The sequence below is a fragment of the Hemibagrus wyckioides genome, linkage group LG06 (genome assembly GCF_019097595.1).
Source record: "Hemibagrus wyckioides isolate EC202008001 linkage group LG06, SWU_Hwy_1.0, whole genome shotgun sequence".
Taxonomy (NCBI): Eukaryota; Metazoa; Chordata; class Actinopteri; order Siluriformes; family Bagridae; genus Hemibagrus; species Hemibagrus wyckioides.
The window spans coordinates 6,146,435-6,163,328 of NC_080715.1; the positions used below are offsets into that span (position 1 = coordinate 6,146,435).

General features: G+C 41.7%; 1 protein-coding gene across 16 annotated transcripts in view; it reads right to left on the reverse strand.

The window, feature by feature from the left end:
- Positions 1 to 524: 524 nt before the first annotated feature.
- map2 (microtubule-associated protein 2) overlaps positions 525 to 16,894 on the reverse strand; it is a 153,944-nt gene continuing 137,574 nt past the window's right edge. For 9 of the 16 annotated variants that reach the window (XM_058392072.1, XM_058392083.1, XM_058392080.1 and 6 more), the window contains 8 exons: positions 16,340 to 16,525; positions 14,905 to 15,049; positions 13,767 to 13,823; positions 13,238 to 13,557; positions 9,195 to 9,287; positions 7,111 to 7,192; positions 2,127 to 2,239; positions 525 to 1,012 (listed from right to left, as the gene is read on the reverse strand). In XM_058392072.1, coding sequence (XP_058248055.1) covers positions 818 to 1,012; positions 2,127 to 2,239; positions 7,111 to 7,192; positions 9,195 to 9,287; positions 13,238 to 13,557; positions 13,767 to 13,823; positions 14,905 to 15,049; positions 16,340 to 16,525 — 1,191 coding nt within the window. In that variant the 3' untranslated portion in view covers positions 525 to 817. The remainder of the gene's footprint in view (positions 1,013 to 2,126; positions 2,240 to 7,110; positions 7,193 to 9,194; positions 9,288 to 13,237; positions 13,558 to 13,766; positions 13,824 to 14,904; positions 15,050 to 16,339; positions 16,526 to 16,894) is intronic. The other 7 variants (XM_058392084.1, XM_058392075.1, XM_058392085.1 and 4 more) reach the window with 5 other exon arrangements.

A 16,894-nucleotide genomic window follows, 5' to 3' on the forward strand; every position in this document is an offset into this window, starting at 1 on the left:
CGACACATGCGCATCACCGTTGTTTCCTTTTTTTTCCCATCTGCGTTAATAACGTGTTTGTACAGATATTATCGAGGAATTATTAGTGTTATTATTTTCTGATCGAGAGATGCTGTTGACAAATAATCGGTGTAATTATACATATATTAATATACATTGTATATCATTTCGTTGGTGTGTCAGGTGAGCGAATTTTTTATTTTTTTTTTCCCCAGGAAGGCGGGGTTTAGACTCCATGCACTGGATCTGCGCAAAAGAACGAGGAGGAAACAGCTGCCCAAAATCATTCTCCTTTCTTTTCCTTAACGTTAACCCTGATCTGAGATCAGCATCTGTACATCACCGTAATAAAAAAATGAAAAGAGAGAGAGAGAGAGAGAGAAAAGAAGAGAAAAAGAGAGAAAAAAAAATCACACAGCATACAGGGAGAATAAAAGCACTGGTACCTTTCTAGCTAATTAACTGGAATCCTAGGATAAAAATGATTCAAATAGCATAAAATAGGAATAAAAATCCAACAACGATTCTTTTTTTTTTTTCCCACCGATTCCTCCTCCTTCTGCGATAAAGTCCGCTCCAGCTCCGGGTGGCTGCTCTCGTTCCGGCGACAGATGTGGATGAGATGACGTCGGAGGGGAAACGCAGTGTCCCAGAAACGTTCAGAGGGTCGTTAGCCACTACTACGACACCACTAGAGGGATTGCTGTGTATATATATATTTATAGATAAATGGGCGGAGCTGATGGTGTAGCTGGGCATTATGGAGGATGGTGAAGGATTTTCTTTTAATTATTATTATTTTTTAATTTTTTTTATTTTAGAGTCCCTGCTTGGCCAGAGCAGCTGTGACATCCTCGGCGAGCGTAGCCAGCTGTGGGGACTCGAGCAGGTTGATGCTGCCGGATGACGACATGTGGTGAGGAGACAGACCCGAAGACTGAGTGACGATCTCAGCGCCGTGATCCACGCGAGCCTTCGCTGTCTCACGGAACATCAGCTTGTGGCTCTCGATCTGAGAGAATTAGAAAAGAACGGGTTAAATCATATCTTTCAGACATATATAAAATATATATATAAGTGCTTGGACCCCTTAATCGCTACCCCTAAGTGCTTAGACCCCTTAATCGCTACCCCATTGCTAAGTGCTTGGACCCCTTAATCGCTACCCATATCGCTAAGTGCTTGGACCCCTTAATCGCTACCCCTATCACTAAGTGCTTGGACCCCTTAATCACTACCCCTATCACTAAGTGCTTGGACCCCTTAATCACTACCCCTATCACTAAGTGCTTGGACCCCTTAATCACTACCCCTATCACTAAGTGCCTGGACCCCTTAATCACTACCCCTATCACTAAGTGCTTGGACCCCTTAATCACTACCCCTATCACTAAGTGCCTGGACCCCTTAATCACTACCCCTATCACTAAGTGCCTGGACCCCTTAATCACTACCCCTATCACTAAGTGCTTGGACCCCTTAATCACTACCCCTATCACTAAGTGCCTGGACCCCTTAATCACTACCCCTATCACTAAGTGCTTGGACCCCTTAATCGCTACCCCATCGCTAAGTGCTTGGACCCCTTAATCGCTACCCCATTGCTAAGTGCTTGGACCCCTTAATCACTACCCCTATCACTAAGTGCCTGGACCCCTTAATCACTACCCCTATCACTAAGTGCCTGGACCCCTTAATCACTACCCCTATCACTAAGTGCTTGGACCCCTTAATCACTACCCCTATCACTAAGTGCCTGGACCCCTTAATCACTACCCCTATCACTAAGTGCCTGGACCCCTTAATCACTACCCCTATCACTAAGTGCTTGGACCCCTTAATCACTACCCCTATCACTAAGTGCTTGGACCCCTTAATCACTACCCCTATCACTAAGTGCTTGGACCCCTTAATCACTACCCCTATCACTAAGTGCCTGGACCCCTTAATCACTACCCCTATCACTAAGTGCTTGGACCCCTTAATCGCTACCCCATCGCTAAGTGCTTGGACCCCTTAATCGCTACCCCATTGCTAAGTGCTTGGACCCTTTAATCGGATTTTTTATTATGCATGTTTTAGAAAAGTTTTTGAAAAGTTTTATAGTGCAAGTCGAGCTCACTCACCATCACGTTTCCTCCTCCTGGTACATGATGAGCATTATCCAGAGATCCGACTTTAGCATGGGCTTTATCCTTAAAGTCCAGTTTTACACTCTCAATGCGCACGTTACCGCCACCTGCAGGAACGGAGGCACAAGAAAACTCTTAGCGGGTGTTTCATGTCCATCCAGTACATCTAGTCTATCAGTCTATCCAGACTTAATTAAATATTAAATGCCTCTGTAATGTAATGTCAAATCTATCTAATATTATTCATTATGAAAGTATAATCATGTTTATTAAGAATATTTGCATTTTTTCTAGCCACAAGCTTGAAATGGTCTTAATTTTGTCTGTTTCTAAAAACACATGCTTAAAAATAAATAAATAAATAATAATAATAAATTTGAACAAAATATCATATTAAATAAGCTTGTGTATATAAAGTTATTTATTTTGTTATTTACATGATTCACACCTGCTATATGATGTATAACAGTACAGTTTATACTCCACTAAATTAAAATGAAAATAAAATAAAATTTATTTTATACAAATAACTGATTAAATGAAATGGATATGCACAGAGGGCCTTGTTTGCTCCACCCCTCTACCAGGTAAACTAGTGTTATGTTGTCATTGTCATTTGCATACTGGAACATGATTGGCTGTTAGATTTTTTTAGACTTATTAACACTTTGTCTATAAGATTTTCAGATTCTCCTGTTTTATTTATTTATTTTATTTATATATTTTTTAAATGTTAGTCTGCATCCCCAGATTAATACATTTAACAGGATTTGTTCATAAAAATAATCATATTTTATGAGCATTTGGGTGACAATATTATCTAATTATTAGAATAATAATTATATTTATTAATAGATTTATTAAATATTATATATGTATTCATTATACATTAAATATGATTTATTTATATATTTATATAATTTTAAAAGAATTGAAAAGAAATTTTACTATTTTGATTAATTATTATAAATGAATGGTCTGATGTAATATTTAAGTAGCACTTTATGTTATTAAATGTGAGATAAGAAAAAGATTGCCATTAAACAACAGGTTTATATATGAATGTTATGGTTTTCTATTCAGTCAGAGCTGGAGTTTATATTTTTGTTGAACTCATGAAGCACATAACCAGCAGGTGATGCTGTTGCTCTGTGACTCACTAACATACACTCAGAGCAACACGATACTGTAGTTGATCTGCATGATGTGACATTTTTATACACATAGCGTCCTGAATGTTTTTAAACAGCATGTCAGTGGATGTGTGTGTCAGTAGATGTGTGTGTCAGTAGATGTGTGTGACAGAGGATGTGTGTGACAGTGGATGTGTGTGACAGTGGATGTGTGTGTCAGTAGATGTGTGTGACAGTGGATGTGTGTGACAGTGGATGTGTGTGACAGTGGATGTGTGTGACAGTGGATGTGTGTGTCAGTAGATGTGTGTGACAGAGGATGTGTGTGTCAGTGGATGTGTGTGTCAGTAGATGTGTGTGACAGTGGATGTGTGTGACAGTGGATGTGTGTGTCAGTAGATGTGTGTGACAGAGGATGTGTGTGACAGTGGATGTGTGTGTCAGTAGATGTGTGTGTCAGTGGATGTGTGTGACAGTGGATGTGTGTGTCAGTAGATGTGTGTGACAGAGGATGTGTGTGACAGTGGATGTGTGTGTCAGTAGATGTGTGTGTCAGTGGATGTGTGTGACAGTGGATGTGTGTGACAGTGGATGTGTGTGACAGTGGATGTGTGTGACAGTGGATGTGTGTGTCAGTAGATGTGTGTGTCAGTGGATGTGTGTGACAGTGGATGTGTGTGTCAGTAGATGTGTTTGTCAGTGGATGTGTGTGTCAGTGGATGTGTGTGTCAGTAGATGTGTGTGTCAGTGGATGTGTGTGACAGTGGATGTGTGTGACAGTGGATGTGTGTGTCAGTAGATGTGTGTGACAGAGGATGTGTGTGTCAGTAGATGTGTGTGACAGAGGATGTGTGTGACAGTGGATGTGTGTGTCAGTAGATGTGTGTGTCAGTGGATGTGTGTGTCAGTAGATGTGTGTGTCAGTGGATGTGTGTGACAGTGGATGTGTGTGACAGTGGATGTGTGTGACAGTGGATGTGTGTGACAGTGGATGTGTGTGACAGTAGATGTGTGTGACAGTGGATGTGTGTGACAGTGGATGTGTGTGACAGTGGATGTGTGTGTCAGTAGATGTGTGTGACAGAGGATGTGTGTGTCAGTGGATGTGTGTGTCAGTAGATGTGTGTGTCAGTGGATGTGTGTGACAGTGGATGTGTGTGTCAGTGGATGTGTGTGACAGTGGATGTGTGTGACAGTAGATGTGTGTGACAGTGGATGTGTGTGACAGTGGATGTGTGTGACAGTGGATGTGTGTGTCAGTAGATGTGTGTGACAGAGGATGTGTGTGTCAGTGGATGTGTGTGTCAGTAGATGTGTGTGACAGTGGATGTGTGTGACAGTGGATGTGTGTGACAGAGGATGTGTGTGTCAGTGGATGTGTGTGTCAGTAGATGTGTGTGTCAGTGGATGTGTGTGACAGTGGATGTGTGTGACAGTGGATGTGTGTGACAGTGGATGTGTGTGACAGTAGATGTGTGTGACAGTGGATGTGTGTGACAGTGGATGTGTGTGACAGTAGATGTGTGTGACAGTGGATGTGTGTGACAGTGGATGTGTGTGACAGTGGATGTGTGTGTCAGTAGATGTGTGTGACAGAGGATGTGTGTGTCAGTGGATGTGTGTGTCAGTAGATGTGTGTGACAGTGGATGTGTGTGACAGTGGATGTGTGTGTCAGTAGATGTGTGTGTCAGTGGATGTGTGTGACAGTGGATGTGTGTGTCAGTAGATGTGTTTGTCAGTGGATGTGTGTGTCAGTGGATGTGTGTGTCAGTAGATGTGTGTGTCAGTGGATGTGTGTGACAGTGGATGTGTGTGACAGTGGATGTGTGTGACAGTGGATGTGTGTGACAGAGGATGTGTGTGTCAGTGGATGTGTGTGTCAGTAGATGTGTGTGACAGTGGATGTGTGTGACAGTGGATGTGTGTGACAGTGGATGTGTGTGACAGTAGATGTGTGTGACAGTGGATGTGTGTGACAGTGGATGTGTGTGACAGTGGATGTGTGTGTCAGTAGATGTGTGTGACAGAGGATGTGTGTGTCAGTGGATGTGTGTGTCAGTAGATGTGTGTGTCAGTGGATGTGTGTGACAGTGGATGTGTGTGTCAGTGGATGTGTGTGACAGTGGATGTGTGTGACAGTAGATGTGTGTGACAGTGGATGTGTGTGACAGTGGATGTGTGTGACAGTGGATGTGTGTGTCAGTAGATGTGTGTGACAGAGGATGTGTGTGTCAGTGGATGTGTGTGTCAGTAGATGTGTGTGACAGTGGATGTGTGTGACAGTGGATGTGTGTGACAGAGGATGTGTGTGTCAGTGGATGTGTGTGTCAGTAGATGTGTGTGTCAGTGGATGTGTGTGACAGTGGATGTGTGTGACAGTGGATGTGTGTGACAGTGGATGTGTGTGACAGTAGATGTGTGTGACAGTGGATGTGTGTGACAGTGGATGTGTGTGACAGTAGATGTGTGTGACAGTGGATGTGTGTGACAGTGGATGTGTGTGACAGTGGATGTGTGTGTCAGTAGATGTGTGTGACAGAGGATGTGTGTGTCAGTGGATGTGTGTGTCAGTAGATGTGTGTGACAGTGGATGTGTGTGACAGTGGATGTGTGTGTCAGTAGATGTGTGTGACAGAGGATGTGTGTGACAGTGGATGTGTGTGTCAGTAGATGTGTGTGTCAGTGGATGTGTGTGTCAGTAGATGTGTGTGTCAGTGGATGTGTGTGACAGTGGATGTGTGTGTCAGTAGATGTGTGTGACAGAGGATGTGTGTGTCAGAGGATGTGTGTGACAGTGGATGTGTGTGACAGTGGATGTGTGTGTCAGTGGATGTGTGTGTCAGTGGATGTGTGTGACAGTGGATGTGTGTGTCAGTGGATGTGTGTGACAGAGGATGTGTGTGACAGTGGATGTGTGTGTCAGTGGATGTGTGTGTCAGTAGATGTGTGTGTCAGTGGATGTGTGTGTCAGTAGATGTGTGTGTCAGTGGATGTGTGTGTCAGTAGATGTGTGTGTCAGTGGATGTGTGTGTCAGTAGATGTGTGTGACAGAGGATGTGTGTGTCAGTAGATGTGTGTGACAGAGGATGTGTGTGACAGTGGATGTGTGTGTCAGTAGATGTGTGTGACAGTGGATGTGTGTGTCAGTGGATGTGTGTGTCAGTGGATGTGTGTGACAGTAGATGTGTGTGACAGTGGATGTGTGTGTCAGTAGATGTGTGTGTCAGTGGATGTGTGTGTCAGTGGATGTGTGTGACAGAGGATGTGTGTGACAGTGGATGTGTGTGACAGAGGATGTGTGTGACAGAGGATGTGTGTGACAGTGGATGTGTGTGACAGAAGGTGTGTGTGACAGTGGATGTGTGTGACAGTGGATGTGTGTGACAGTGGATATGTGTGACAGATGGTGTGTGACAGTGGATGTGTGTGACAGTGGATGTGTGTGACAGTGGATGTGTGTGACAGTAGGTGTGTGTGACAGTGGATGTGTGTGACAGTGGATGTGTGTGACAGAGGATGTGTGTGACAGAGGGTGTGTGTGACAGAAGGTGTGTGTGACAGTGGATGTGTGTGACAGAGGATGTGTGTGACAGAGGATGTGTGTGTCAGTGGGTGTGTGTGACAGAAGGTGTGTGTGACAGTGGATGTGTGTGACAGTGGATGTGTGTGACAGAGGATGTGTGTGACAGAAGGTGTGTGTGACAGTGGATGTGTGTGACTGTGGATGTGTGTGACAGAAGGTGTGTGTGACAGTGGATGTGTGTGTCAGTGGATGTGTGTGACAGAAGGTGTGTGTGACAGAAGGTGTGTGTGACAGTGGATGTGTGTGTCAGTGAACACTAACCTGGTTTGTGGTGGATGTTATCCAGAGAGCCGCACTTGGAGGTCACGTGACTGAGGTCCAGCTTCTTTGATTGAATCAGTACCTATGAAGGACAGAGTGTATGTCATGTTAATGAAGAACAGGACCTTGAGCTCATGATGAAAAGGCGGAGGAGGAAACGCAGGCTGAGAAAACGTGTATCTGGTTCACAATATTTAAAAATACATAAATGAATACAAATGAAATGACAGCTTTTACTGAGACACCAGTAACAGTGTATACACATATATCTCCTAAGCAAACAGCATTACTCAATGATTTCTTTCAGTACATTAGGATATGGACATATTTACACACACTCCTGACCATGAATATGAAGACACCCCCCAGTGGAAGAAACCTGTAATTGCAGGTAAAGTGATTGAAATACAGCCAAATGGTTACAACAAGCATACAGTCATACTGAGTCACTGCCTCAGAAAGAGTGTAGAGGAAGAAGAAGTGAAGTGTATGATCAATACAAGCCACACAATTAGACAAAGAATCATAAAAAAACAAGAACCTCAGATATGTATTTATTTATTCATAGAACAGAATAGAATAGAATGGAATAAATTAGAATAGAACATAACATAACAGAATAGAACAGAATAGAATAGAACATAACAGAATAGAATAGAAGAGAATAGAATAGAACATAACATAATAGAATAGAAGAGAATAGAATAGAACAGAATAGAATAGAACATGACAGAATAGAAAAGAACAGAATAAATTAGAGCAGAACAAGAATAGAACAGAATCAAAGAGAACAGAATAGAGAAGAATAGAATAGAATAGAAGAGAGTACAATAGAATCAGTTGTCCTGTATCACTACTGAGAACAGAATAAATCATAGAGCTGGTCTGGCCCGTGTGTGACACGCTTCAGGAAGTGAAATGATAATCCAGATCTTATTTATTTATTTGTTTATTAGCTTCGTTGTTTTAGTGATTATTTAATAATCATAATTTATTTTATTAGAAATGATCACTTTCTTTCACTCTTAATTATTTGAAATATTTGGGTGTTGTTTATTGGCTTATCTGATCAATAGACCATTTTAAATATGACTTCTTTCAATAGAAATGATAAAGCAATCCGTTCAGGCAGAATTTCCAGATGTTTATTTTTGTTTACTTGCTTACTAATTTCTTTTTGGTCTTTTAAAAATTGCTGAATCAAACCATTCAGAATATTAGGTCTCTTTATTCTGTACAGCTATTAATTAATAAATAATTCATTTGCTTGTTTGTTTGTTACTGAACTGGAAAACCATTACCTTTATGTAAACTCATACATCTCTGTCTCTCTTTCTTTCATGACTGATGCTTTCATTAACGCTGCTCATGATGAATAAATAAATAAATGAGTGTGTGTACGCTGTAATGAAGGACATCAAGCTTGATGACAGAAAGGGTCTCTGTCTAGGAGGCTCGTGTCTAGAGGCACATTCAGAAAGATAGATAGACAGAAAGGGAGGGAGAGAGAGAGAGAGAGAAAGAGAGAGGGAGAGGGGGATAGAGGGGGAGAAGGGCGCAAGAGAGAGAGAGAGAGAAATAGGTGAGAGAGAGAGAGAAATAGGTGAGAGAGGGGGGAGATAAAGAGGAGAAAGAGATGGGGGATAGAGATTGGAGAGGGGGGGGTGGGGGAGAGAGAGAGAGAGAGAGAGAGAGAGAGAAGCACTAGAAGCAGAGCAAGGGTTCAGATTTCAGCTCCCAGGGAGACGAGGAAAGAAGGAAGTCAGAAAGTCAGAAAGGAAGGAAGGAAGGAAGGAAGAAAGGAAGGAAGGGAGGAAGGGAGGAAGGGAGGAAGGGAGGAAGGGAGGAAGGCCCCAGTGAATAGAGAAGAATAAACACTTGTCAAACTGTCAGAATGAGAGGCAATAACACCATGATTCTAAGGAACAGCATGTGTAGACTGCACTGGGTGATAAATGTGCCAGCGGCAAACTCTCTCTGGAAAAGAAAGCGAGAGAGAGAAAGAGAGAGAGACAGAGACAGAGAGAGAGAGAGAGAGAGAGAGAGAGAGAGAGACGGGGTTTGGCTATGTGAACCATACATACATTGCCTCCAATGGGTGAATACTTCAGGTTATCCTTGGATCCACACTTTGATTGAATATGACTGAAGTCCAACTTCTTGTTTGAAATTTGAATCTAGAAGGATACACACACGTGTGACTTTTAATGGAGATGGACACACACACTCTCACACACACACTCTCACACACACACACACACACACACTGTATATATGTATCAGTAATACATAGGAACACTCTCAGATGGACACAGTAACGGAAGCTGATGAGTGAAGCTGTTATGGAGTGACAGATTCGTGTCTCTGGTGCATCTCCCACTTCACATGACAGTGATGATGAATGTTATAAAAAGATAAGTAGATAAAAGGCCATGGGGAGAGATAAAAAAGTTTCCCTCAGACGAAATAATTTATTCATTAAGAGTTAGACTGATATTGTGATCTAAAACCTTTTAGCCAGTCTCCAGTGAGGCATCATGAGGCTGAATTTATTTTTAATTCCTGGTCAACAGATGAGTGTAATATTTAATCTCAGTGTTAGTAAGAGTAGAAAGACAGTGAGGCTACACACACTTGTAATATAATATTATTATGCTAATATGCTGCTGATTCCTGTATTTGTATATTCAGTTTCAACCTTGTTTCTAGACAACTGGACATTGGAACAGAGAGAATGGATGGATGGATGGATGGATGGATGGATGGATGGAAGGATGGATGGATAGGTAGATGGGTGGATTTTTGAATATGGATGGATAAAGTGGATGGAATTTATAGATGGATGGAAAAACGGATGGACGGATGGATGGATGGATGGATGGATGACTGAATTTATAGATAGATGGATAAATGGATAGATGGATAAACGGATGGATGGATGGAAGGATGGATGGATGAATGGATGGATGGATACATGGATGGATGGATACATGGATGGATGGATGAGGGAATTTTTCAGATGGATGGATGGAAGGATCAATGGATGGATGAGGGAATTTATAGATGGATGCATATGCTGATTGATGGACAGATGGACAGGTGAATGAATTTATAGATGGATGGATAAATAAATAGTTACATGGCTGAATTCATGAGGTTGGATGAATGGATTTACAAATGGATAGATATACTGATGGATGAATGGATAAATGTACTGATGGATGAATGGATGGATGGCTGGATGGATGGATGAGAAGGTCTACAGAAAAAATAGAGAAAAGTAAACTTCATTGTTGTGTTTATTCTGGAGAGAAAGCGATGTCTCATTAAGAAAATTAATGGATGTATTGATGCATAAGACATGTATGGATGTACAGGTGGATGGATGAATAGATGAAGTTACATGTTAATGAATAAATGAATTAACTAATTAATTTCATCTCACGAGGAAGAGAGAACTAAAGTCTGGCATTGTTCAGGTCCTCAAACTTCACTTGCTCAGAGACTGGACTAATTCACCCTCAAATTTAGCAGACCAAGTGTCAGTGTTAAGCATGCTAGGCTAAATCAGACTGCAAACAAATAAACACACAAGTGCAAAAAGTTTCAATAATACAAACCAACCAAGAGGGAAGCCTGTGTACGCTTTCCTCATCCCACTGCCCCTGTACTGAGTGAGCTCCATCATTAACATGCTGATGGTAATCACATTAAGCAGCTCAGCACACACACCCACACACACACACCCTTGTCTCAGTCACAGAATGCCCAGACATTCACCCCAGAGTGTGTTACAGCATGGTGTCACACCCGATTAGCCCCTGTGTGTGAGTTCCGCTCCAGAGAGACGTTTCCACATGAATGTGTGTCTGGAGCCAGACAGCTTGAGACTGCTGCAGGAGTTACATAACCTTAACCTCCAGCCAACCCTGGGCATCCAGTTCACCAGGCTGACCTCTACCTTTACCCCATGTGCACTATGTTGAGTTTTTCTCTTTCTTTAGTATTAGTGAAGCTATTCATATATATATATATATATATATGTATACACAAAAAACTTACTGAATATTTGAACCATGACCAGGTCTAATGCTCTGTTCACACATACAGCAACTCACAGAGATAATGTGACTGGAGATCATTCGATTTCAATAAAAGCTTGCAGTGACTTCCGGTGTCATGATTGACAGCTACCACTGGTGAATAGACGCGGGTGTGTCCAGATCAGTGATGCGACAAAGCTGTGAAAAGTTACACTTTATGAAAATATGGAGTGCAGTGGTGACTTTACCAATGGGAGAATTCTCATCTCATATGACATGATGCAGGAAAACACTGCTGAATTTTATACACAAAACAAATCGCCTTCTAGGATGTTGCTTTCTGAAGAAAACTGATTTGTCGTCCAGTGCGATGCAATGCTAGTTATGCCACACACACTGATAAACATTATCACTATGGCAACCCGTAGTAATACACACTAGCTGCTCAGGTGCTTGCTCAGTCTCTGGTCATTTCGAGACTGGACTACTGCAGCTCCCTCTTACCTCAAATCTCTTATCACTCCTCACACTGCACCTCGCTCCCTCAGAATTACTAGCACTGCTCAACTGTTCCCACCATCTCTCAGGGTAAGAGGTAGGCATACATCTAGACTCTTCTCTATTCTGACACCGAGGTGGTGGAATGAATTTCCTCTTGATGTCCAAACAGCTGAGTCACTGACCGTCTTCGAACACTGGGTGTGCTATAATTCTTCCCAATAGAGTTTTTAGGCTGATGGTGACCTAGTCAACCAGTGTTAATGTATTCAATGATAGAGTCTTCAAAGCACTTTTGTACGTCGCTCTGGATAAGAGAATCTGCCAAATTCCAGAAATGTAATGAAATGTACTAGGAATACCTGCTGGGTAATTCATAATGCATCGATAAAACCTATGTAAATCTGAACGCAGCATAATACAGCAATAAAAACCTTATTCCTCATTCAATGTTATTAGCTTGCTTCTACTGTGACCCGTGTCTACTTCCTGTGTCTGGATTCTTTGCACCGCTGTTCTCTTGCTTGTTTCAGACATAAACATGTCACGTCACACACAGAGAAGTGTCACTGGGGCAGAGTGAGAGCGTTAAAGCTGGGCTTGTAAGAGCTGATCTCCACTGACAGAGTGCTGTTTGTGTTAGAACGTCGTGCTGAGCTTCCTGTGAAGATGACACACTGCGAGGTGCATGAGAGAAATGCCATGTGTGTTTATTGGACTGAGAACATCTCTGTCTTAAATGGGCTTTCATACCGTATAACCAGAATTAGTTAAGTAGCCTTTATTTGTCACATATACATTACTGCACAGTCAAATTCTTTCTTCGCATATCCCATCCTTGGAGGTTGGGGTCAGAGCACAGGGTCAGTCATGATGGCCGGGTTAAGGGCCTTGCTCAAGGACCCAACAGTGGCAGGTTGGTGATGCTGGGGCTTGAACCCTGATTTTCCGATCAACAACCCAGAGCCTTAACCACACAACACCATCCAGGGTATGTTAAACATTAAATATGTTAAACTGACTGGATCCAGTTTTATCCATGGTCACTCTTTCTACATTTCCTGTTTCACTGTACTATAATCAACGGTTAAGGAATATAATCAGACAGGGATTACGACATGCTGAGTGGTCAGATTAAGACAAACAACAGCTGCAGACTTTCCCATAAAGATAAACAGAAATTCTGACACTGGAGACTCCTTCCCTGAACCTTAAATAATTGAAAGCTTGACTGTGTCAAAGATCACTGATCATTGTTTTATTAGTCTTAGATTATAGGGAACGAGATGAGCTGTTACTATGGTTACAATCACTGACTGTCACATGGGTGTCAGTGACGGTCAAGGATACTAAAGTTGGGAAAGAAAGAAGACAGGAAGTGAAACCTGGCCTCAGTTATAAGACACAGAAAGGCACCTGATTTTAGTGGAGCTTATGTGAAAACCTTATTTTCTGAAAATAATTAAAATCATTTACATATTGTAAAAGCATCACCTGAACACACCCTAGAACAAGTCCTGCTCTATTCGTGAGATTCTTTAACAAGCAGAGCATAATTTCATCAAGAACATAATGAAAATACTCACCTGCCCTCCTTTAGGCTGGTACTTCAAGTTATCCGTGGATCCGATCTTGGACCTGACGTTCTTGAGGTCAGGCATGGGCTGGTTGACGACACGCAGCTGCTTGGATGCAGTGACAGGAGATTTCGGAGGCGTGCGAATGACGGCCACTTTCTTGTCCTGTGAGAGCAGGCTGAGGGATTTGGGGGTGCCCGGGGTGCGCGGGGTGCCTGGGGTACGACAGGATGTGCTGGGAGGAGTGCCAGGAGTGATGGCGGTGGAGCCAGGAGTACGGGGAGTGGAGGTCCCGGAGCGAGCAGAGCGGGAACGCACAGACTCGGTGCCTACACAGCACATCAAATACACACGGCAGGACGACCGATTTCAGTATGATGTCCAGATCCAAAGAGCAAAATCACAGATCCTGTATGTTTACAGCCACTATTTATACCAATATGGAGGAATATGTTTCTAACACCATAACTGTGACTCCTAGTGGTGCAGGATGGAACAACATGGAAGATCTGATGATTAAAAACGGAGGAGGATCTACCTGTCATACTGGCAGAGCGACCTGTCCTGTGTTCAGCTCTGACTTCAGTGTGGAAAGCTGCAGTGGAAAACAGACGAGAGAAGAGAAGAGAAGAGAAGAGAAGAGAAGAGAAGAGAAGAGAAGAGAAGAGAACACAAGCGAATTTAGAAGAAGAGAAGAGAAAATGAGTGATAAAGGGAAGAGAAGAGAAGAGAAGAGAAGAGAAGAAAAAAGAGAAGAAAAAAGAAGAGAACAGAACATAATTTAGAAGAAGAGAAGAGATGAGTGACAAAGAGAAGAGAAGAGAAGAGTGATGAAGAGAAGAGAAGAGAAGAGAAGAGAAGAGAAGAGAAGAGAAGAGAAAATGAGTGATGAAGAGAAGAGAAAGTAAGTGATAAAGAGAAGAGAAGAGATGAGTGATGAAGAGAAGAGAAGAGAAGAGAAGAGAAGAGAAGAGAAGAGAAGAGAAGAGAAGAGAAGAGAAGAGAAGATGAGTGATAAAAGGAAGAGAAGAAAAGAGAAGAGAAGAGAAGAGAAGAGAAGAGAAGAGAAAATGAGTGATGAAGAGAAGAGAAGAGAAGAGAAGAGAAGAGAAGAGAAGAGAAGAGAAGAGAAGAGAAAATGAGTGATGAAGAGAAGAGAAGAGATGAGTGATGAAGATAAGATAAGATAAGATAAGATAAGATGAGATGAGTAAAGAAGAGAAGAGAACAGAAGAGAATTTAGGAGAAGAGAATTTAGGAGAAGAGAAGAGAAGAGAAGAGAAGAGAAGAGAAGAGAAGAGAAGAGAAGAGAAGAGAAGAGAAGAGAAGAGAAGATGAAAACAAGATAGAAGACAGTATGGTGGCCGCCAAAAGAGTAATTAAGCTTTGTGTTCTGTCTGTCTATTAATGATGTGGACACATCATTGGCTCCTGATCAGAAGGTTGTACATTTGTGCTTCAGGTCCACTAAGCTGCCACCCCTGGGCCCTTGAGCAAGGCCCTTAACCCTCAATTGCTCAGTTGAATAAATGAGATAAATGTATGTCGCTCTGAATAAGAACATCTCCCGAATATTGTAAATGTGTGTGCGGGCCCATTAATGGTCATTATGACACGATCATATAAAATAAGTGTCATGTCCCATGACTAAATAATAAAGTGTGTGTATAGCTTACATGTGGGCCTGCGTGGTGCCGTCGATCCAGAGCTAGTGATGGAGGTGGAGCTCTCCTCGTGTTCACTGGTGTGAGTGCGCCGAGTCAGGATGGAGGCCGGCCGAGGCAGAGACGATCTCTTCTCGGGGCTCCGAGATCCTCCGTCCTGAGGAGCAACACATTCATCTCAAAAAGAACTCACAGCATATAAACACACCGTGTTCCAGCGGAGTCACACAGCTACCACTCCAAACACACCCACAACAGCTGGATACACAGCTGCACTGCGTAACCCGTACACCACATCAGAGCACTGTTTATAAAGTGTCAGCTGTCATTACACTCAATTAAAACGTTCCTTAAATACAGACACAAGCAATGCCCTAAAGTTATACTCTCCTGTTCAGATGGGGTTTATAAAGCTACATACAGCCTTCATGGCAAGTGGCTGACTGATAAAGCTGTAAACATTCATCAAAGATTATTCCAATAGGATCTGTCATCTGTCATTAAGACTGCTTATGTCAAGTTACACGTGATATAACATGACATAACATGACATAACACCTCTCAAATTTCTCAAGATTGCTTGATTTTGCATTAATTGCTGCAATCACAAAATCATGATCTCCTGGAGCGACTGAATACTTATGGCACCCTCGTGACACCATTATGACAGTTTAACACAGTCATGACAAAGCTATATAAACCTCAATGTATTTCAATTTTTTTTTTAATTAAAACATTGTTATGAAATCTTATGGCACTGTTATGACACTGTAATGAGAGATTTATGTGAACTTAACAAGTTTCATTTTTCTACATAAAAGATTATTATGAATGCTTGTGACAATGATATGACACTAATGATAGATGTTATGCAAAATGAATTTTATTTTACTAATCAAAAAATTGTTGTGAATACTCATAACACTGATATGAACATGAGATGATATAAGTAATAAGTATCAGCAATCTTTGTTTATTAAGATTGTTATGAAATCCTATGGCACTGATGTGACACTGTAATAATAATATGTAGCACTAAGTAAGCTAATAAAATTTATTGTGAATAATTATAGCACAGATTGATACTGTTATAACCACAATATGTAACACTAAGTCAGCTTCACTTTACTAACTAAAAGACTGTTGAAATCTTATGGCACTGATATGTCAGTGCTATAACAGATAAAATTGAGTTTCATGTAACCAAACAAGAGATTGTTATGAATAGTTATAACACTGATATGAGACTGTAATTACAGTCATGCATGTTTACTTTGTCATTTGACTCAAGGGTTATGTCAACCTCACCGAAGGTTGGAACAAGCTGTTATAAATATTTATATTGATTTATGTCACTCGTCATAAAGGGCGTGTGTAGGCTTTGTGAAGCCCTATGAACACCACCTTTAGGTGAAAGCAAACAAAGCAGCTTTAGGCCCTTTCTTACCTTTTCTAAATTCCTGTTAACTGAGAGGAAATCTTGAGGGCCTGCTGAGAAGAGGCGGGGCCCTTCGGCCTCCACCAATGAGCTTGTTTTTTTGTAGGAGCAGGTGGAGTTGGGGCGGGGCTGAGGAAGAGCCGACGCCCGTGTTTTACAGGTGGGGATCTTAGTTAGTGATGTCGGACTGGGGGTCTGGGATGAACGGTGGGACGAAGATGTCGGTTCATGAGAAATAAAAACCAATGGAGGAGAAAATCACATGAGAGAGGATTAAACCAAAACCAAAAGAGTACAATGATATCAACGGGATGGTAATGAACAAGACATAACAATTACATTTCACGCAAAAGTTATGTAATGACCTGTTCTTCTGTTTTTTGAATTTTATTCTAAAACAAATCAAACCAACAGAGTTCCAATAGAGGTGCTAAAGCTGCTAACACAGAAAATTCTAGAATACCGGTGGACAATATGGCACCCTTGTGGGCACTAGTTAATCTTTTTTTCAGCAGCAAAATGTACACCGTTCTGAATTCATGTTCTGTATTGACTCATAAAACT